General features: G+C 42.3%; 1 protein-coding gene across 2 annotated transcripts in view; it reads right to left on the reverse strand.

The window, feature by feature from the left end:
* The window catches only part of CCDC158 (coiled-coil domain containing 158), a 138,314-nt gene that overhangs the window by 82,350 nt on the left and 33,083 nt on the right, over positions 1 to 22,881 (reverse strand). For both annotated transcript variants that reach the window (XM_040326782.1, XM_040326773.1), the window contains exons 3-5: positions 20,478 to 20,626; positions 13,275 to 13,519; positions 11,532 to 11,632 (exon numbers count right to left, since the gene is read on the reverse strand). In XM_040326782.1, the coding sequence (XP_040182716.1) occupies positions 11,532 to 11,632; positions 13,275 to 13,519; positions 20,478 to 20,626 (495 nt within the window). The remainder of the gene's footprint in view (positions 1 to 11,531; positions 11,633 to 13,274; positions 13,520 to 20,477; positions 20,627 to 22,881) is intronic.

Consider the following 22,881-nt stretch of genomic DNA (forward strand, 5'->3'; position numbering starts at 1 on the left):
AGCCGTGTTGTTAGGCCAGAAGCCTGGGCCTAAATTCAGCGAGAGACCTGCTGCCCGGAAGGAAGCAAGACTCCAGCATCCAGTCCACGTACCCGGAGATCGCAGAGGCAAATCCAGCTGTCAGCTGAACCAGTGGAATACCCTCGCCCGGGATCTCTGAGCTGTGGAGCGGTGATTCACCAGCGCTCCTTCTGAGGAGAATTCAGGCGGATCGGCCTGTCAGGTGAGAGAGCACTTGCTCAACTTCTGACTCTCCATTTACACAGAACACCTAGAGCCACCTCACAGGCCGGAGACACGTTCTCGGTCTCAACCCGAAACCCAGAGGCCCAGTTAATTGTTCGGGCGTTCATAGCAGTGACTGACGCTGACGAGTGCCAGCCCACCACCGTCTACTGTTCCAGACATTCTGTTTTAAAGTTCCATTACCAATTACCACTTTGGACTACAATTTCTTATGTGCACCAACTGGCCACGACGTGAACATTAACCGTTCTGTAGGATCGCCCGCTAGAGGGCACTCGCAAGTATAGACTGTCCACCTTAGTTTAAAGCGGGAGTTCACCCAAAAATCAACTTTCTGCAGTTAGATCCAGCATACTGCTGACATCTGCAGTATGCTGGTCTTTTTTATTTTATTTTGGTACTTATTTTAGCAGTATTTGTTCTATGGCTCCGAGCGGGGATTACTTCCTGGTATAGGTGTTCCCGAAGACAAGCAAGTTGATTGACAGCCTTCGATAGCGCGTCACGGCTTCCGAAAATCCACACGAGTGACACTCTGCAATTTACGGCGCCTGCGCAGTCAGCTCTACACGGCAGGCGCCGTAAACAGCCAAGTGTCACCTCGACTGTTTTCGGAAGCCATAGAACAAATATTGCTAAAACGATAAGTACCAAAAAAAAAAAAAAAAGACCAGCATACTGCAGATGTCAGCAGTATGCTGGATCTAACTGCAGAAAGTTGATTTTTGGTGAACTCCCGCTTTAAATGAGTGGTACCATTCTTAGCTAGGTCTTTCTTACTGTCATTAATTGCTGATTCCTGCCCTTGCGAATCATAGTGAGTTATTGGTTTATTAATTGTGCCTGTAATTATAACCTATGCTTGTTGCCTCAAGTGCTCACCAAGTATACATATTATTTTCCATTTAAACATGTCCACGGTGTAAAGTGTATTTTCTCGCCTGGAAGAACCACTGCTAGCAGGTAAATTGGTTGCTGTTTGATTACTGCTATTGTGACCCCAGTTTAACAGAGGTCACAATATCTCAACCACCAGGTTTCTGATGTGTCAAGGGAGGGTTCGAGCTAATTAATAGGGGTGAGCTGAGCCAAAACAGAGTAGATCCCAAATCAACCAGCGGCTCCTTCGGGAGTAGCGCTACATATATATATATATATATATATATATATATATATATACACACACACACATGTATACACATAAATATTACAGGGGGACATGGTTACAGCGTTGGGGGGTCTGAATGAGGTAGAAAGAAGTTAAAAATCTTCCTCCTTCCTCCTCAGATGATGTAGAAAAATAGTGCAGCGCAAATAATACAATAAATACAATAATAAATCAATAAATAAATTTGGTAAAGTCCATAAAGTGCAAAGTGATAAAAGTGCTCCAAAATCAATGGTGATCAAAGGTGCAAATAATCTTCAACAGATCCGTGATCCACAGGAAAGGGTTAACCTCCACCAAGAGAAAAGGGTGGCCTCTCACCTCAATAATTCGACCTGTGGCTAGGTCAAAAGGCAAGAAGCAAAATCTCCAAAGATTGGTAATCAGCTTTACATGGGTTCAATTTCCAAAGAATCCACCAGATGGCACCAGCGGGCAATAAGCAAGGCAACACTCTCCCATACAGCAATAACATGGACCGAAAAGGAGTAAGAAGGACAATTCTAAGTGCTAACTGCTTAAAACGTTTAATGAAATTTAAAAGCATAAAGTAAAACACTCACATAATCCTGCACTCATAGACCGAGTGCAGGTATAACAGCAGTTACCGGAACGAACGTCCGGATCAATGTACACAGCTTGTTGGGTCTCTGTGAGGCAAACGCGGATGACGTCGACGTAGCTCCTCCCCCTCGTACGCGTTACGTCCCAAAGTGGGCGGGACTTCATCAGCGTGGGGCGGGGATCTCCGTGAACGTCCCGCAGCGCAATAAATACCATGTGGTTGCCATAGCAACATTCACAGGAACTAGTTAGCCAGCGCCATCTTGTGTCCACACAGCAGAGTACAAGATAGATAAAATATTTATTGAAGGGCCAAAAAGTTATAATACTAATAGCCTAAGGCTGGCGCCATCTAGTGTTTAAAAATTAAAACACCAGACAAAGGATAATAAATCCTAATGTACATCAGCCAAGCAGTATAAAATTAAAAAAACAAAATAGATAATATAAATTAGACGTCAGCCGCCTTTACCTCTTCCAGACCTCAATTATCACATGATCATCATCATAAGAACCAAGCAGTAATTACATAATTCAATAAAAACAGATATATTATTTTAAAAATATAAAAATACAAATAGAATTTATATATAAAAATCATATATAAAAAAATATATAAAAATCCCCAATAAATTTCTCAACGATTAGATATAAAACAGTTGAGATCAAACTCAACGTTTAATCCCAACGGCACTGAAACCTTCATCTCATAGATCCAATAGGATTCACGACGACTTAATTGTCTAATGTAGTGACCCCCTCTCCAGTGTCTAGAGACCTTCTCTATACCCCAGAATTTGAGGCATTTGGGGTCTCTTTGATGATGGTCTCTAAAGTGTTTAGATACACTATGGGTCTTGATGCCACGTTTTATGTTGCTCACATGCTCGCCCACTCTCACGTGCAGCTCACGTGAGGTGCGCCCTATATATTGTAACCCACAGTCACACTCGAGCATATATACTACACCCTCTGTGGCACAGGTGATTAGCTGCTTTATCGGATATTCTACGTGGGTTACATTAGAAGTAAAAGTTTTACGTTTTTTAATGTTCAGTTTAGCATGTTTGCATGTGGCACATCTGCCACAGGCATAGAACCCTGACAAAAAATTAAAGAGCCTGGGACGAGGAATAACAGGAGGGTCAGTGACTCCAGGGGCCAATCTATCTCTCAAAGACGGTGCTTTTTTATAGATAAACTGAGGCCTCTCAGGAAGCGCAGGGCCAAGGATTGAATCTCCCCTTAGTATCGGCCAGTATTTGGCAACAATTTTTTCAAACGCTTTGTGTTGGACATTAAAATCCAATAGCATCTTGAAATTATTGTTCACTGGATCATCTTTGGGAGAATTATCTTGTATCATCAGATTTCTATCTGCAATCCTGATTTTCTCTATTTCTTGCTCTATCAAAGGTTTGGAATATCCCTTAGCAACAAACCTAGTGGCCAGCTCGCGAGACTGAACCAGGAAATCCGATTCCCTAGTGCAGTTTCTTCGCAATCTTACAAATTGGCCACGAGGTATGTTACACAGCCACAACCTATGGTGGCAGCTATTTAATGGGATGTATCCATTCCTATCCACCATCTTGAAATGGTTTTTTGTCACCAATCTAGACTCAGATTTAGATATCTCCAAGTCTAGAAAGGTCACTTGTTCCGTAGAGACGGTCCAAGTCAAGACTATACCCAACTGGTTGGAATTCAGCCTAAGCATAAAGGCATTCAAAGATGACATGTCACCTTCCCAAATAAGTACTATATCGTCTATGTATCTACGATAGCAGCGGAGCTGAGGTGGCATATCATGGAAGATCGCATCTCGCTCCCAGTGGGCCATAAAAAGATTGGCCACACTGGGAGCGAAACGAGCCCCCATTGCAACTCCGCAACGCTGAAGAAAAAACTGCTTATCAAACCAAAAATAGTTTTTAAGTAAACAGAATTCCAAGCTATCCAAAAGAAAACGAACATGCTCGGGATCTAGATCAGTAGAATCCAGAGCCCATGCAACCGATGTAAGGGCTGCATCGTGCCCTATAATGGTGTACAAAGACCCCACATCAGCTGTCACCAATATCGTTTCAGATGTACACTCGATTGAATTCAGAATTTGGATAATTTGCTTGGTATCTCGTAGATACGCAGGCAGTTTGCAGACTAACGGCTGTAAAAATATGTCCAAATACTGCCCCAACCGTGAACTGACTGAATCGATCCCATTCACGATCGGGCGGCCTGGAGGCCGTTCTGCATTTTTATGCATTTTAGGCAAGAAATATATGATCGGTGTCCGACAATAATAAGGGTCTAAATACGCAGCTTCCTTCTTATTGAGGATCCCAGATCCCTTGCCTCTCTCAATCAGAGTATGGAGGTCATTTTTAAAATTCACCATTGGATCACCTCGCAGTAAGAGGTAAGTATCCTGGTCACCAAGTAACCTACCCATTTCCTCAAAATAATAGGTTTTACTAAGGACCACTAACCCCCCCCCCTTATCTGCGGGGCGTATAACAATCTCGTTACGTTTTTCCAGAGAGGCAATACCTCTCTGTATACATTGTGAATCTTTCACTTTCTTTATTCTCAAGCTATCAAGATCTTTACAAACAAGATTCCGAAACACATCCAAGTGTTTGGTATCAGTGTATTGGGGATTGAAAACAGATTTGTTTCTCAATGTAGAGTGATGAGAAGTTACAGCTATATTGTTCTTTATAACTGGATTTGACAAGAAATACTTCTTTAAGTTTAAGTTTCTTATATACTTCTGTACACTTACATACGTTTCAAACTTATTAAGATTACGCACGGGAGCAAATTTTAAACCTTTGTCTAACACTCTAATCTCATCCTCAGTAAGATCAACTCCACTAAGGTTAAAGATTCCAGTGCCGATCACGGCCTTGCTCTTTTGGACTCTTCTCCCCCCCCTGACTCCTCTTGATTTTTTCTTTTGGGCCTGGATGGGCCTAGAGGAGGCTGAATCGGTGGAGGAGGGTATGGGAACGGAGGGGGCTCCCTCCAATCTCCGGTCCAAGTCGGTGGGAAGGGTGGAGGGCCCCTCCATGGGGTCCTCCCCTGCCCTAAAAAATGCTGTTGATTAGTGGGTGGGGGTCCATCCCAATAATTTTGCAATGGTGCATAGTAATTATAGGTGGACAGAGGGGGGGGGAAACCTCCAGAAGGGGCACCTCCTCCACCTCTGTTTTGACCCCTCCCTCTACCATGCACATTTTTCCAGGGTGGAGTTTCCTGTATAACAGGAGTATGGGATGATCTCCCACCTGATGAGCTTGCTTTGCCCCTAGTGTTTTTATTTTTTCCTCTTCCCTTATGTGGGCCAAGGCCTTTACCTATCGGAGTGCCAGATGCTGTAGGGGTCTTATCCCGTCTGGGATTGACACTCCAGAAGGCTGCGGCCTCTTGTACCACAGGGGTGGGTAATGGCTCTGCCGTATCCATAGAGGATGGCAAAGCAGCTACTCCATTAATTGAACTTAAGGATTGCCACTTATATACATTAGATATATCAAAGTCTCCTACATCACGCAGGAATTTTTTGCGTTTTTTCTCCTGGGAGTCTTTATCCCACTTAATAAGTTTGATTTTTAGCTCCCCGGAGAGACGCACAAACTCAGGAGTATCCTTATGTACTTCGATATGATCAGAAATTGTTTGAATCTGGCCCTCTAACCAGAGCTTTTTGCGCTGTTTGCGGGCCAATAAGAATTTTATTAATTCAAAACCCTTATTGTTAAAGAAGTTAAACCAGTTAGCACTTAGAATTGTCCTTCTTACTCCTTTTCGGTCCATGTTATTGCTGTATGGGAGAGTGTTGCCTTGCTTATTGCCCGCTGGTGCCATCTGGTGGATTCTTTGGAAATTGAACCCATGTAAAGCTGATTACCAATCTTTGGAGATTTTGCTTCTTGCCTTTTGACCTAGCCACAGGTCGAATTATTGAGGTGAGAGGCCACCCTTTTCTCTTGGTGGAGGTTAACCCTTTCCTGTGGATCACGGATCTGTTGAAGATTATTTGCACCTTTGATCACCATTGATTTTGGAGCACTTTTATCACTTTGCACTTTATGGACTTTACCAAATTTATTTATTGATTTATTATTGTATTTATTGTATTATTTGCGCTGCACTATTTTTCTACATATTCACTTTGAGATATTTTTGAGTTATATCTACAGTGCTGGCTTGCATTTTAGTTTAATTTTTATTGATTTTCCAGCGCTGAATCACTTTCTATTTACTTTTGCACCCAATTCAATTTTTATTTAGCAGCAGGAATGGATGTATTTTCTTACTTGGAGGATAGGGAGATTACTCTCACCGAAGTATTTTCTAAAAATATTGCTGATTCCGATCCAGGTGATTTGATTGTTTCTTTCAAAAAATTAGGACATCTATTTGAAAAGAAAATCAAAGCCTGGTGGGATATTGCCACCTTTGAGCAATACATGACAGCAAAAATCATCCCCAGACGTCTAAGGTGGGATTTACCTCCGAATGACGGGCTGGTTGATGATGAATCTAACAAAGAATGGTTTAACTTCTTTAACAATAAGGGTTTTGAATTAATAAAATTCTTATTGGCCCGCAAACAGCGCAAAAAGCTCTGGTTAGAGGGCCAGATTCAAACAATTTCTGATCATATCGAAGTACATAAGGATACTCCTGAGTTTGTGCGTCTCTCCGGGGAGCTAAAAATCAAACTTATTAAGTGGGATAAAGACTCCCAGGAGAAAAAACGCAAAAAATTCCTGCGTGATGTAGGAGACTTTGATATATCTAATGTATATAAGTGGCAATCCTTAAGTTCAATTAATGGAGTAGCTGCTTTGCCATCCTCTATGGATACGGCAGAGCCATTACCCACCCCTGTGGTACAAGAGGCCGCAGCCTTCTGGAGTGTCAATCCCAGACGGGATAAGACCCCTACAGCATCTGGCACTCCGATAGGTAAAGGCCTTGGCCCACATAAGGGAAGAGGAAAAAATAAAAACACTAGGGGCAAAGCAAGCTCATCAGGTGGGAGATCATCCCATACTCCTGTTATACAGGAAACTCCACCCTGGAAAAATGTGCATGGTAGAGGGAGGGGTCAAAACAGAGGTGGAGGAGGTGCCCCTTCTGGAGGTTTCCCCCCCCCTCTGTCCACCTATAATTACTATGCACCATTGCAAAATTATTGGGATGGACCCCCACCCACTAATCAACAGCATTTTTTAGGGCAGGGGAGGACCCCATGGAGGGGCCCTCCACCCTTCCCACCGACTTGGACCGGAGATTGGAGGGAGCCCCCTCCGTTCCCATACCCTCCTCCACCGATTCAGCCTCCTCTAGGCCCATCCAGGCCCAAAAGAAAAAATCAAGAGGAGTCAGGGGGGGGAGAAGAGTCCAAAAGAGCAAGGCCGTGATCGGCACTGGAATCTTTAACCTTAGTGGAGTTGATCTTACTGAGGATGAGATTAGAGTGTTAGACAAAGGTTTAAAATTTGCTCCCGTGCGTAATCTTAATAAGTTTGAAACGTATGTAAGTGTACAGAAGTATATAAGAAACTTAAACTTAAAGAAGTATTTCTTGTCAAATCCAGTTATAAAGAACAATATAGCTGTAACTTCTCATCACTCTACATTGAGAAACAAATCTGTTTTCAATCCCCAATACACTGATACCAAACACTTGGATGTGTTTCGGAATCTTGTTTGTAAAGATCTTGATAGCTTGAGAATAAAGAAAGTGAAAGATTCACAATGTATACAGAGAGGTATTGCCTCTCTGGAAAAACGTAACGAGATTGTTATACGCCCCGCAGATAAGGGGGGGGGGGGGTTAGTGGTCCTTAGTAAAACCTATTATTTTGAGGAAATGGGTAGGTTACTTGGTGACCAGGATACTTACCTCTTACTGCGAGGTGATCCAATGGTGAATTTTAAAAATGACCTCCATACTCTGATTGAGAGAGGCAAGGGATCTGGGATCCTCAATAAGAAGGAAGCTGCGTATTTAGACCCTTATTATTGTCGGACACCGATCATATATTTCTTGCCTAAAATGCATAAAAATGCAGAACGGCCTCCAGGCCGCCCGATCGTGAATGGGATCGATTCAGTCAGTTCACGGTTGGGGCAGTATTTGGACATATTTTTACAGCCGTTAGTCTGCAAACTGCCTGCGTATCTACGAGATACCAAGCAAATTATCCAAATTCTGAATTCAATCGAGTGTACATCTGAAACGATATTGGTGACAGCTGATGTGGGGTCTTTGTACACCATTATAGGGCACGATGCAGCCCTTACATCGGTTGCATGGGCTCTGGATTCTACTGATCTAGATCCCGAGCATGTTCGTTTTCTTTTGGATAGCTTGGAATTCTGTTTACTTAAAAACTATTTTTGGTTTGATAAGCAGTTTTTTCTTCAGCGTTGCGGAGTTGCAATGGGGGCTCGTTTCGCTCCCAGTGTGGCCAATCTTTTTATGGCCCACTGGGAGCGAGATGCGATCTTCCATGATATGCCACCTCAGCTCCGCTGCTATCGTAGATACATAGACGATATAGTACTTATTTGGGAAGGTGACATGTCATCTTTGAATGCCTTTATGCTTAGGCTGAATTCCAACCAGTTGGGTATAGTCTTGACTTGGACCGTCTCTACGGAACAAGTGACCTTTCTAGACTTGGAGATATCTAAATCTGAGTCTAGATTGGTGACAAAAAACCATTTCAAGATGGTGGATAGGAATGGATACATCCCATTAAATAGCTGCCACCATAGGTTGTGGCTGTGTAACATACCTCGTGGCCAATTTGTAAGATTGCGAAGAAACTGCACTAGGGAATCGGATTTCCTGGTTCAGTCTCGCGAGCTGGCCACTAGGTTTGTTGCTAAGGGATATTCCAAACCTTTGATAGAGCAAGAAATAGAGAAAATCAGGATTGCAGATAGAAATCTGATGATACAAGATAATTCTCCCAAAGATGATCCAGTGAACAATAATTTCAAGATGCTATTGGATTTTAATGTCCAACACAAAGCGTTTGAAAAAATTGTTGCCAAATACTGGCCGATACTAAGGGGAGATTCAATCCTTGGCCCTGCGCTTCCTGAGAGGCCTCAGTTTATCTATAAAAAAGCACCGTCTTTGAGAGATAGATTGGCCCCTGGAGTCACTGACCCTCCTGTTATTCCTCGTCCCAGGCTCTTTAATTTTTTGTCAGGGTTCTATGCCTGTGGCAGATGTGCCACATGCAAACATGCTAAACTGAACATTAAAAAACGTAAAACTTTTACTTCTAATGTAACCCACGTAGAATATCCGATAAAGCAGCTAATCACCTGTGCCACAGAGGGTGTAGTATATATGCTCGAGTGTGACTGTGGGTTACAATATATAGGGCGCACCTCACGTGAGCTGCACGTGAGAGTGGGCGAGCATGTGAGCAACATAAAACGTGGCATCAAGACCCATAGTGTATCTAAACACTTTAGAGACCATCATCAAAGAGACCCCAAATGCCTCAAATTCTGGGGTATAGAGAAGGTCTCTAGACACTGGAGAGGGGGTCACTACATTAGACAATTAAGTCGTCGTGAATCCTATTGGATCTATGAGATGAAGGTTTCAGTGCCGTTGGGATTAAACGTTGAGTTTGATCTCAACTGTTTTATATCTAATCGTTGAGAAATTTATTGGGGATTTTTATATATTTTTTTATATATGATTTTTATATATAAATTCTATTTGTATTTTTATATTTTTAAAATAATATATCTGTTTTTATTGAATTATGTAATTACTGCTTGGTTCTTATGATGATGATCATGTGATAATTGAGGTCTGGAAGAGGTAAAGGCGGCTGACGTCTAATTTATATTATCTATTTTGTTTTTTTAATTTTATACTGCTTGGCTGATGTACATTAGGATTTATTATCCTTTGTCTGGTGTTTTAATTTTTAAACACTAGATGGCGCCAGCCTTAGGCTATTAGTATTATAACTTTTTGGCCCTTCAATAAATATTTTATCTATCTTGTACTCTGCTGTGTGGACACAAGATGGCGCTGGCTAACTAGTTCCTGTGAATGTTGCTATGGCAACCACATGGTATTTATTGCGCTGCGGGACGTTCACGGAGATCCCCGCCCCACGCTGATGAAGTCCCGCCCACTTTGGGACGTAACGCGTACGAGGGGGAGGAGCTACGTCGACGTCATCCGCGTTTGCCTCACAGAGACCCAACAAGCTGTGTACATTGATCCGGACGTTCGTTCCGGTAACTGCTGTTATACCTGCACTCGGTCTATGAGTGCAGGATTATGTGAGTGTTTTACTTTATGCTTTTAAATTTCATTAAACGTTTTAAGCAGTTAGCACTTAGAATTGTCCTTCTTACTCCTTTTCGGTCCATGTTATTGCTGTATGGGAGAGTGTTGCCTTGCTTATTGCCCGCTGGTGCCATCTGGTGGATTCTTTGGAAATTGAACCCATGTAAAGCTGATTACCAATCTTTGGAGATTTTGCTTCTTGCCTTTTGACCTAGCCACAGGTCGAATTATTGAGGTGAGAGGCCACCCTTTTCTCTTGGTGGAGGTTAACCCTTTCCTGTGGATCACGGATCTGTTGAAGATTATTTGCACCTTTGATCACCATTGATTTTGGAGCACTTTTATCACTTTGCACTTTATGGACTTTACCAAATTTATTTATTGATTTATTATTGTATTTATTGTATTATTTGCGCTGCACTATTTTTCTACATATTCACTTTGAGATATTTTTGAGTTATATCTACAGTGCTGGCTTGCATTTTAGTTTAATTTTTATTGATTTTCCAGCGCTGAATCACTTTCTATTTCCTCCTCAGATCCCCTGGGATTCCCTCTTCATTCCTCGCTTCACCACCTCTGAGCTGGTGAATCGGGGAGTGTGATTTCTGACACAAATCGCCAGTGAAGCGCTCAGATCACAGCTTCATAAACTGGCCGTTACTGTGTCAGTCTATGAGGATTCTCTGTGTGTGGAGATAATCGGCTTGAGAACAAATTCAAACACTTCTCTCCTTGATTATCTCTGTTTCATAAACTGTTTATGGGCTGTGATCAGTGGCGATCCCTGGGATCACTGCTGATCACTGCTTCATAAACGGACACCAATATTTGGAACAATACACATATCATTTATTTCCCCTAGCTGCCATTAACAAGATGTAAGACATTTGCCACTGGTTCCAGTGATAGCCAGCCCACTTTCGGTTCTCAATATAGGTGATTGTCAGGTGGTTTTATTCCCTACCAAGCATCCCCCACTGGATCTCATAGACTATACAGAGCTTTACACATGTAGGTGGCTGGCGAGCAAAACTACACCAAACACTGAATGTGGCTTGCCATATATTTCTATTGCTTCTACCAGTGCCATCCCTTCCCCATCTGCAGACAATTTCAATTGTGGGCAGGTTGCCACCACAAAAAAACATTACTAATAGATGATCTTTTGTATTCAGCATTAAGGAAGGAACTACTTACCTAATATCCATCTCAGCATTCTTTTTAATAAGTTCCTGAACCGTCAGATTCAGCTCATTGATTGGTTGGTTGAGGGAGTGTCGATGGTGCCCTTGTGTAATCTAAGAGCAAAAGACAGCTCAGTATTACTACATCTGGTTAACCAAACATTACCACTATGAACTCAATGCAATTTCACATATTTCATTTTTCTAAATGAATGCAAAGCATTATCTAATTGGATGAGGCGGAGAGGCGATGACGTTAGGACTTCCACCCCCTTCCGTGCTCCTCCTCCACCCCCTGGAACTGTCAGGATGGAGAGCGGGGTAGGAGCCGGTAAATCTGGCTCCTTACTGCTCGGCATGTACAGAGTCGGTGATCACTCACTCGGTCCATTCACATAACTGAAACATCGTAACCTGTGTTTACAATGTTTCAGTTTATGAATAAAGAGAAGCAGCTGTCTTCTCTCCTTTAATTTTCAGCGCAGCTAATGCTGCTGAGAAAGGGACTGGGGAACACGTGTCCCTAGTCCCTTTACCTGTCTCAAAGGGGAGATGTCAGAGGTCTGTTAGGACCCCTGATATCTCACCAAAGCCCCACAACAGGGCTGAAAAAAAAATAAAGAATAAAAAAACAAAAGAATAAAAAAAACTATTGTAGAAAATAAAAAAAGAATATAAAAAACACACTGACACGGTCCACCCCCCCCCCCTTAAAAAAAAAGAAAGCATTATAAATAAAAAAATTGTAAAAAAAAAAAATGTAAAAAATAAAAAAAAAATTTGTTAAAGATAAAAAAAAAATTAAAAAATACTGACACATGTGCCGCTGTCACATGAGATTAAAAAAAGTATCGGTATTCGGTATCGGCGAGTACTTGAAAAAAAGTATCGGTACTTGTACTCGGTCTTAAAAAAGTGGTATCGGGACAACCCTAAATACAACCAATACAGACTCTTCTGCAAACCATTCTGCAGCCGTCCCAGAGCTGTTTAAACCGGCTCCATTGAGAGCTGGTCACAGACTCCTGAAACCCACATCCAATTGGCACTAATGTGAACCCAACCTTAATCCTTGTATTTCATTCACAGAGACAAGGAAAAATTCCCATTGCAAAGCAAAACATCACTTTTAAAGTTAAAATGCTGTACTCCTTTGGTAAATCAGGGTCAACAACAGAGGATGAATGTGCATGTTATCTGTCGAAAACTCCCCAAAGTTGACTAAGGAACATCAGCACTGGACTGTTGATGAATGGTAAACTATTTAAAGAATTTTTGTTTCTAAATTCAATATCACAATGGTAGGATGTTGCCTTTAGGATGAATTCAAACACAATGGGGGTTATTTACTAAAAGCAAATCCACTTTGCACTACAAGTGCAAACTACAAGTGCACTTGCAATTACACTGAAAGTGCACTTGGAAGTGCAGTCGCTGTAGATCCGAGGGGGACATGCAAGGAAAATAAAAAAACAGCATTTTAGCTTTCACATTGGATTGAATAATAAAATCAGCAGAGCTTCCCCTCATTTCAGATCTACCCCTCAGATTTACAGCGACTGCACTTACAAGTGCACTTTCAGTGCAATTTCAAATGCACTTTGCACTTGTAATTTGCACTTCTAGTGCAAAGTGGATTTGCCTTTCGTAAATAACCCCCATCATCTTTAAATACTAGCATCCACTCAACCTGGGGCAGGTGATACCTGTGTGATTTGATTTATCACCAACCACTATAGGAATGATATTTACTTACTGCTTCAGGCCTTCTATGTGAATTTATGAAGAAGGAGGATAATTCATTCAGCGATGTCTTTGCAGGGTTCCTATCAATCAGGCAGGTGGTTCCATCCAGGCCATTTTGCATCGCACTGCATTGTGTTGTTAAGCCACCATCCCCATGAATTGTCTGACCAGCATGCAGATGTCTTTTTAAGGATTGAAGAGACACAGACGATAACGCATTGTGATTACCTGTTGCTGAACTGGAAGCATGTGATACTAGAAAATAAAAGTAAAAGCATTAGAATGCACTTACTCACATACAGAATTTATCCACAATAACTGACCAGTAAGGATAATGTTAAACTCTTGAATAGAGTGGAAGAGCATTGTAACCACTGTTAGGCTTCATTTCCACTGGCCTTTTTTACAGCCACTTGTGTTAGCCTTTTTTACAGCTTAAAAACGCCTGTCCATATTTATTTTGTAAAAAAAAAAAACGCTAACGGTAGCGTTTTTGAGCGTTTGAGCGTTTTTGCGCGTTTTTGAGCATTTTTTAATGCCTGGCGTTTTTACAGCTCTATTGCTGGAGCCACAGAACGCCCTGGTCCCGCGTTTTTTTTTACAGCTCAAAAACGCCTATGCCATTTGCAGCTCAAAAACGCCTATGTGGGCATGATGCCATAGAATAACATGGACAGGCGTTTTTAAGCTGTGAAAAACGCTCAGAAAAGTGGCTGTAAAAACGCCAGTGGAAATTAAGCCTTAGTTTTAATTTTCTGTTTTCCCTCCTGGGGAAACGTCCCTCACTTCCTATCTTGGAGACTACAGAAAAAAAAGGGGAGACTGTCTATAACAGAGCTTCGGATCTTAAGTGCTGCCATCTTGGCTTTCAAAACCAACTGCCACTTCCTGATTACTCACAGCTTGCTCCCCAATGTGTGATATCGAGGGTGCAGGAAAAATCTCCCTGTAGCCTCCTGAGATGTGTAATGTAATTCCAGGAGACTGCAGGCTGAGGCAATGTCATCCTCCCCTAGGTGAGAATTCAGGAATTGGGGGGGGGGGGGGGTACCATCAAAAAGGGTACTTACCCCCCCCCCCCAAAAAAAAATTAGATAGGGACTTTTTGTTTTCTTCTGAAGGTCCAATTTAAACTAGGTGTAAATCAAAATGCAAATCACTAAATATCGCAATTTTTTTTAGCTGTGGCAGTGCTGCAATTAGCCAATAAACATCCAAACAAATAAAACTCACTATGCTAACAAAAAAAGTGCATGTCTACTTAGGCTAGGTTCACACAGAGAGCAAATCCCACCGCCCTCTGAAAAAACGATCCTGGGTGGATCGTTTCTCACTTGATTGTAGAGTAGCAGCTTCCAACTGGCACCTCTTGAATGCCTTTATTTTGTTGTTAACAGTCTGCAACTGCAAGCAGGACCGCTGATAGGGGGGACCACCTGTCCTCCTGTAGGGGGCCCGGGCACACACGGAGCTCGGAGATCAGGAGGATCGGTGAAGGAGAGAATGAATGACAGCATCTCTCACCCAGCATCTGAGAGTCGGTTTCTTTCCCTCTCCCTCCCCAAGGCATTCAGCTGCTTGGTGAGAGAACCAGAGTGATGGATTTAGGGGGTGCTGGGGTGGGTTGTGCTGTGCCCACCCAGATTACAGTTCTGCCCTCCTGAGCTCTTTCCACCACCCCCGCTTCCTCCCACACTTACAGCCGGGATGAGGAGACGGCAGACTGGAGTGGTAAGAGAAAAAGGGCCAGGAGGAGGTGTGCTATGTTCTGCTCTCCCCTACTGTCAGAAGAGTGCTGGTCTATACAGTACAGGAGACCGGATCGCTCTTACTGTAGATCTCTTTGCGCTGTATACACCCCCCCTATCCACAGTTGCTGCTGCCGGGAGGTGAGCAGCCCTTGGAGGAGATAGGGGGCAGTGTGTATATACAGTGCATTTTGTGCCAGAAGGAAGTGGAGGAATTTAGGATAATAGAAAGGTTTGTGCTGGCAGGGGGAATTTGAGGGAGAAGATTTGTGCTAGGATAGAAAGTTTGAGAAGAAAGAGGATATGTGCCAGGCAGGTGATTTTTTGGGATGAGGGGGGTTGGCTCTAGGAGGGGGGATTTTCCTTTTGAAATTTTTGCATTGGGGGGCATCAGGTAGGCTGTACGGGTCCCCGTGATTTCTAACTTCCTCTCCCATGCATTGCAATAGATAAAAAGCTGCATATAGTGTCAAACTATTTAAAGCGGGAGTTCACCCTAAAAATAATTTTTAACCTTAGATTGATGCTCATTTTGTCTAGGGGAATCGGCTAGTTTTTTTAAAATCGAAGCCGTACTTACCGTTTTAGAGAGCGATCTTCTCCGCTGCTTCCGGGTATGGGTGTTCGGGACTGGGCGTTCCTATTTTGATTGACAGTCTTCCGACAGGCTTCCGATGGTCGCATCCATCGCGTCAGGGGTAGCCGAAAGAAGCCGAACGTTGGTGCGGCTCTATACGGCGCCTGCGCAAGGACGTTCGGCTACTTTCGGAAAATCGTGACGCGATAGATGCGACCGTCGGAAGCCTGTCGGAAGACTGTCAATCAAAATAGGAACGCCCAGTCCCGCAGCCCATACCCGGAAGCGGCGGAGAAGATCGCTCTCTAAAACGGTAAGTACAGCTTTGATTTTAAAAAAACTAGCCGATTCCCCTAGATAAAATGAGTATGAATCTAAGGTTAAAAATTCATATTTCCGGTGAACCTCCACTTTAAAGCCCTTTCTTAAAGCCATAGACTACAAAACAATGCACTCATAGACAGGTGCTGAAACCACACGTAAGGAAACGCTTGAAAGAAGCAATCCCTTGGCACTAACATAATACAGCCGCTTAGCATCTCTCTCTCACCCCCCTGCTCCTTTGCATATATTAATTTTCTAAAGGGAAGGCTTTTTAAAATTGAATCAATCTATATCTGAGCACCACAAACCAAAATGCACCATTTTGCACCAAAGTGCAAAATCTGGCGCAGCTCTGCTGCAGCCTCCAGGTTTTATTGCCAAAGGTTAATTGAAAAAGCTGAAGTTATAAGCTGATTGGCTACCATGCACAGCTGCACCAGATTCTGAGTGTAGCAGGTTTAGTAAATCCCCCCCCCCTTTTATTAAATGTTTAATATTCAAAGGAAACTCACCCATCCATCCATGTCTCCAAGTTTTATATTGTTGGGAAATTACTTTTAAAAACACCCCCCTTAGCATTTTTGGCCGCAGCCATCTTGAGTCAGGACTGATGATTCTGAGTAGATTAGGAAGAACTGATCTAGCTAAACTATACAGTGTATAAATATATGTACAACACCTGGGATGTATATATATCCTCTACACACTGTAACATTAACTGACTAGCCTGCTTGCTCTATCTACCTGCAAAAAATGACACTCTCTCTGTCCTCTCTTAACCACCGCAACACACTACACAAGTCTGACCTGCAGGCGGCCTTTTATAGTGTGGGGCGTGTACTAAACCCCCTGAGCCATAATTGGCCAAAGCCACCCATTATGGCTCTCCGTTTTTTGCAAGCTGTGATTGGCCAAGCATGCGGGTCATAGTACATGCTTGGTCAATCATCAGCCAGCGATGCCGCAGTGAATTATGGTCTGTGAAACGTAAATCGAATTTGGCGCGAACGACCCGTTTTGTTCGTATTTCGACGAACGATCGAACATAGGATGTTCGAGTCGAACATGAGTTCGACTCGAATACGAAGCTCATCCCTAGTGCTGATATGTACATACTGCAGATATCCACATAATCTTAATTCTACCGGCAATACTTACATGACATAATCTCTTAAGAATTTGGTAAGATATATACTTCCCCATTACCTCATTCTTGTCTATTATTCACTAGCTCTAGTAACCTGAACTGTATTTCTTTTAGTAAGGCCCACTGCATTGTCTACTCAATTGCTAAATATCCCCTCTGAAAATATACCTGACTGATATGGTAGTTAGTCCTTTCAGTTTTGGAGGCTTGAATTAAATTCCTAGCAAGTTACAGACAGTTGGCATGATCTCCCCATGTTAGGACAATTGGGTAAGTAAAACCCTAGACCAACGCAAACAGTTAACCCTTGCAGTGCGGGTGCTGCCCCACTGCAAGGGAGAATTTTCAACTTTCTTGGAGTTCAACTTTAAACTAATCATAAACATTTTATATATTCTTTAACATGTTACTGTAATCTCAAAATAACTTTTAAATGTTTTTTTCGTTCTCCATTTCCATTAACATAATATCTTGTGATCCTGCCATGAAGGTTCTTGTTATAGCGCTTCTTGTTATAGGGTGACAACGCTTTGTCCCTGTCTCTGAACTGCCCTTGTGTGTTGTTACATGCACGTCCAATGCAGTCTAAGTGGCTCTGCCAATGCACAGGCATGGTCCATTATTATTACACACAGGAAGTCTCTCCTAAGCAGTTACATGCGGCTGCCACTGGAGTACATGCATGTGGACATGAAGTGGCTGAACCAAACTAGAAGAGATCAGCAGTCCCAAATGGATAAAAAGCAAACAAAATAAGGATGAAAAATGAGTATCTTGTAAATAAACATGGAAATTGCTTATGATATAAAATACTTTAGCAATTTAAAGTGTTGTATTTTAACCTCCCTGGCGGTATGATTCTTTCCGATTTTTGGTGCTGAAAGCGGTACGATTATTTTGCATGGAAATTTGGCGTTTTATACTGTAGGCCTGCAATTCTTAGGAATAACTCACTTAAATCTGTCCAAACAAGAGTCTAGTAGACATCCCGGGTATGATAAAGTTTGAAACACAAAGTCATAAATTATATTATAATAAATAAGTATAAATAATTATAACAAATAATAATGTAATTATAATAAAGTAGTGTAAAAAAGGCCTATAATACACTGCTTAGCGCCACTTGGATGAATACCTATACACAACCTAGAGTAATCTGACTAGTTTCGCCAGTGAATGGCTTCTACGGAGGGCTCCACCGAAGGCTTTTTCTGTTCTTGCTTGTTTTACCTGAGGGTCCTTAAAGCATCTGGTTACATGATAGAAGCTGTCCGCTGAGATCCATGGTTAATGAAGTGTTATTCACTGAAAGGCGTATTATATATTTAATTGCGGTGAGTTTGAACCCCGACGGGGCGAGTGATCACAACTGGTGAATTAAGAAGATTTTTGGTGGATGGTGCACGCTGCTATTTTTCTTTCTTTTTCAACACTCCTTCTGGGACATTTCTCATCTACTTCTCAGCATTGATTTTTGATTTTTGGACTGCTTGGTGGGAGTGATAACACCACCTATAGAGTAGCGCTGTTGTGCTTTATTTTTGTTGAATGGACTTACCTTTTCAATAAGTACTTGTTAATAATGTAATTATAATAAAAATTATTCAATAATGTAATCAAATCAAAAACACTGAAATTTGCAGAATTGTCGCTGTCATTACTTTTATTGTTTGATGACGAATTTCCCCACAAATCACTATCGCTCAATTCTGCAAGTGATTCTAATTTATTATCGCTGGGGACAAAGGGGTGTGTGTATTTATTTGAATCAGTACTGTAATCTGTAAGATTACAGTATACTGTATCTATACTGTGCTTTTACTTTTTTGAATTTGGCGCCAAACTCTGCCCCCGTACGTTGCGCTGCTCGGGAACGGAGCTCGGCGGCACTCGGCAGTCACCAGTGTGTGAATCGAGCGAGATGACAGGTCGCATACACAGCAGGGACACATTGCAGAATCCAGGGATAAGGTAAGTAACTTCCCATGTATCCTGCAATGCGATCCCGAGTCTGGCTCGGGGTTACTGCTTTTGGTATGTGAAATTCACCACGAGCCTGACTCGGGAATACTGCTAGGCAGGTTAAGTTACATATATAAAACACTGTCATCCCTTCTGTTTTATGAAGATATAACGTACAGTATGTCAGTTTTTTTAAATTGTAATCCTAAATACCTTATTGCACAGCTACTCTGTGCAATCACATGATTCCCCTCTGCTATCCTAAGGAGAGCAGTGGGAGGAGCTGAGATTCCCCTCTGACGTATGCCAGCCAGCAGAGGGAGGTCATCTGATCATACAGCAGCACTGTGCAAAAAGGTAGTTAGGATTATAATATTAAAAAAAACGGACACACTGTGCTTTATATCTTTATAAAACAGAGGGGGTGCAAGTGTTTAATAGACATTACTTTACAGGGATGGCGGTGGGAGGAGCAGGAAGGAGATTGTCACTCGATACACAGACTGCTGAGCTAACAGGCAGGGAGGGAGGGGGAGAGGGAGAGACTGACCACACAGCGTGATGATGGAGGGACGTAAACTGACCACGGTATCATGGATCAGCAGCCATGTTAAGCCTGGTCAGTACATATAAGGGAACACAGGAACAGACAGGATCAATCAGGTATTTTACAACATCAACAAATTACATGGTACAAGCACCATGGTATAGATCATGCTTTAAAGAAATGGGAGCATTTTATTTTTTTAGGGCTACAACCACTTTAAATTTCATTCAGCTGCGGTTTTTCAGTTACTTTAACCTAACCCTTCCCTAACCTTAGTCCTAACTCTACTATACAATAACTGTCTACAGGACTGTTAGCAATTGCCCTCAGCACTGGGGATCCTGGGAGTCAGGTAGTCGATTTTTGGCTTTTTGCAGAATGCGTCAGTCTTTTAGGTGACAGAGCTCATGGCCATTAAAGTATTAAATCTAAAATTGGACCCAGTGAGGTCTATGGGGTTTGTTTACTAAAGGCAAATCCACCTTGCACTACAAGTGCACTGCAAGTGCACTTGGAAGTGCAGTCACAGTAGATCCGAGGGGGACATGCAAGGAGAATGAAAAACAGCATTTTTGCTTGTATATGATTGGATGATAAAATCAGCAGAGCTTCCCCTCATTTCAGATCTTCCCCTTAGATTTACAGCGACTTGTAGTGCAGACTGCCTTTAGTAAATCAACCCCCCAGTGTCTGTATGACTGCTGTAGGCACATTAGACTTTACGATCTTTTGATTTCAGGGGCTGATGCAAATGCTTTAATGTATTCTTTAAAATGCTATAGTGGCATGGAAATGGATAAAAAAAAACACTGAAATATTCACACTCATGAAGCAACATTTGAATTTGAAAGCAAAAACGACCAATATTCACAAGCACAAAAGCAGTGCAGCAAAAGAAAAGAACCTACTCCTGGAGATGGCATTACTATCATTGGCGGTATTCTTGTGGCATTTCTCATGAATAGAGAAGGACAACTGGTTTATTGTATGCTGTGTAGCTTGTTCCACTTCTTTTTGCAACTTCTGGATTCCTTTGGTTTGTTCGTCCAGCTCTGCCCTAAGAAACAATAAACGCAATGATTACATTTCTTCCATTAAGTAATGTATGATGTATAAATGATCGGGAATTTGATACTTTCTAAAGGGAAATTGAAGGTAATTGCAAGGCTCACATTTAATCCAGTTCGGCATTCAATTACAAATCATGTCATAAGAGTATCACTGAGGCTTGTATTTCTTTCTGAAAATGCTGGTTGCCTGACTGTCATGCTGATGCATTGGCTTTAATGTGTCCTAAACCACTTACCTGAAACAGGCATAGAGATAAGGAATTCTGACACTCATTTAACAGCACGTATTGAAGCAAACCACAGCCAGGCAGTTAGCATTTTCAGAAGGCGGCCAGCAATAGCAGCCCCCATACTTCTCCCGTGACAGGGTCAAGAGACTTCAATTAGCCTACAGTAAATCCAAAGAAAAGAAATGGCTGCTCCAGGTGAGACAGGAAGCCTAATGATATCACGAGTGCCCGCCTTGACTCGCCTCCGCATACGATCAACAATGAAGAAATGGCTGCACGCCATGATCCATCAAAATTCTTTTAATTAACGAACATCCCAAGTGTTACATACACATCAAATTGTATAGCCTACAGTAAACCCTTGCACATTGGGTCTTAATACTGGGAGAGGCAGGTTCCAATGCATTTCATGGTCCTGCCAATCAAACACAGAGTGCTTGTACATACAGCAGATGATCTGATTAGTGGGCTGGGAAAGTTCAAGAACATGGAATTGTGAGGCGTTGGATACACATCTATTTTAAATCACAGCATACGGTACATCCACAATGTACATGCATTGCAGCACACTGCAGGATATGATAATGCACTACCATGTGCTTGAGTGCACTGCAATACAAGAAATACAGTAGGTACAGTAGTCGGTTGTTGAGCATTAGGCAGCCTTAAAACACCACAGGATAACGCACAACATAATACACAATAATATGCATATACACTATATTACCAAAAGTATTGGGATGCCTGCCTTTACATGCACATGAACTTTAATGGCATCCCAATCTTAAGCCAGGTACACACGATTTGGTTTTCTTGATAGCAGCGCAGCCACTGGCTCCCACTTCTGTCAATCAAATCAATGACGCGGCACACCAGGGAGGCGGGGTTGAGTGATACAGTCGGCGGCTATGGCCGCCGGCTGTATCACGGGAGCGCACCCGCAAGAACTAACCCCCATGGGAGAGCTCCCATGAAGGGGGTTAGTTCTTGCGGCGAGGAGTCGAGACAGCCGCCGAGTGACCCCAGAAGACCGAGATCGGGGCCACTCTGTGCAAAACGAGCTGCACAGCGGAGGTAAGTATAACATGTTTGTTATTTTTTTATTATTTTTTTATTAGTATTTATTTATGTTATTTTTGACTATGTCCACCCCTGCCAAGAGTCTGATGATAAGTTGCTAAAGCACCAGTTGTTGCGTTGTAAAATAAGAAAACTATCCTTAGGCCTCATTCATACTTGCAAATGGACTTGTTACCAATTAAATGCGAGAGACCTAGCGGGGGGGTTTCTGGCGATTAGCTACAGACAGCAGCTGCACTGAAATCAATGGGAGACTGACAGCTCCCGCAGCTAATCTCAGCCAATTGCAGACTCTCTGCATCCAGGGCCAATAATTACAGGTAATCACTCCACAAGCGATTGCATGCGAGTGGACTGGGTCTTCCGCATGTAACTGCTAACAACCCTATTTGCAATTTTGAATGGGGCCTTATAGAACAATCAGCAGTGCCACGAGTTACGCGCTTGATGATGTCATCGTGTGACGAAACACATCAGGCGAGCCGGATGTGACGTCATTGCGCACATCGGCTGCAGGACTGGGATTTTGATTGTAGTAATCTGACATGCTGGTATATTTACCTTTTAATGTTAGTGTATTACTTGTATCTTTTAATAAAGTGCTTTATTAACCTTACTACACTATGAGGTTTGGTCTCTATTTATCTCTTTTTGCCCTATGATTGGAGTATTTTAAGAAATCAAGTACAACATCTCCTTTGGAGTATTGGGATTTCCCCAAAAGCGATTATGAACACTCATTAAGATAGAGGGCCATAATCATCTGGTAAGCACTGTGTATTCTCCATTTTGTGTCCTCGCTGGTGGAGTTTTTGAAGGTGCAATATATTCTGTCTTCTACAAGACAAAGCATGTTTTTGTTGGACTTTATGTTACCACGTATTGGGTCACAAATTGTAATGCGTATAGGACATCACTTTTTTTAAATTTTT

The sequence above is a fragment of the Rana temporaria genome, chromosome 1 (genome assembly GCF_905171775.1).
Source record: "Rana temporaria chromosome 1, aRanTem1.1, whole genome shotgun sequence".
Classification (NCBI taxonomy): domain Eukaryota; kingdom Metazoa; phylum Chordata; class Amphibia; order Anura; family Ranidae; genus Rana; species Rana temporaria.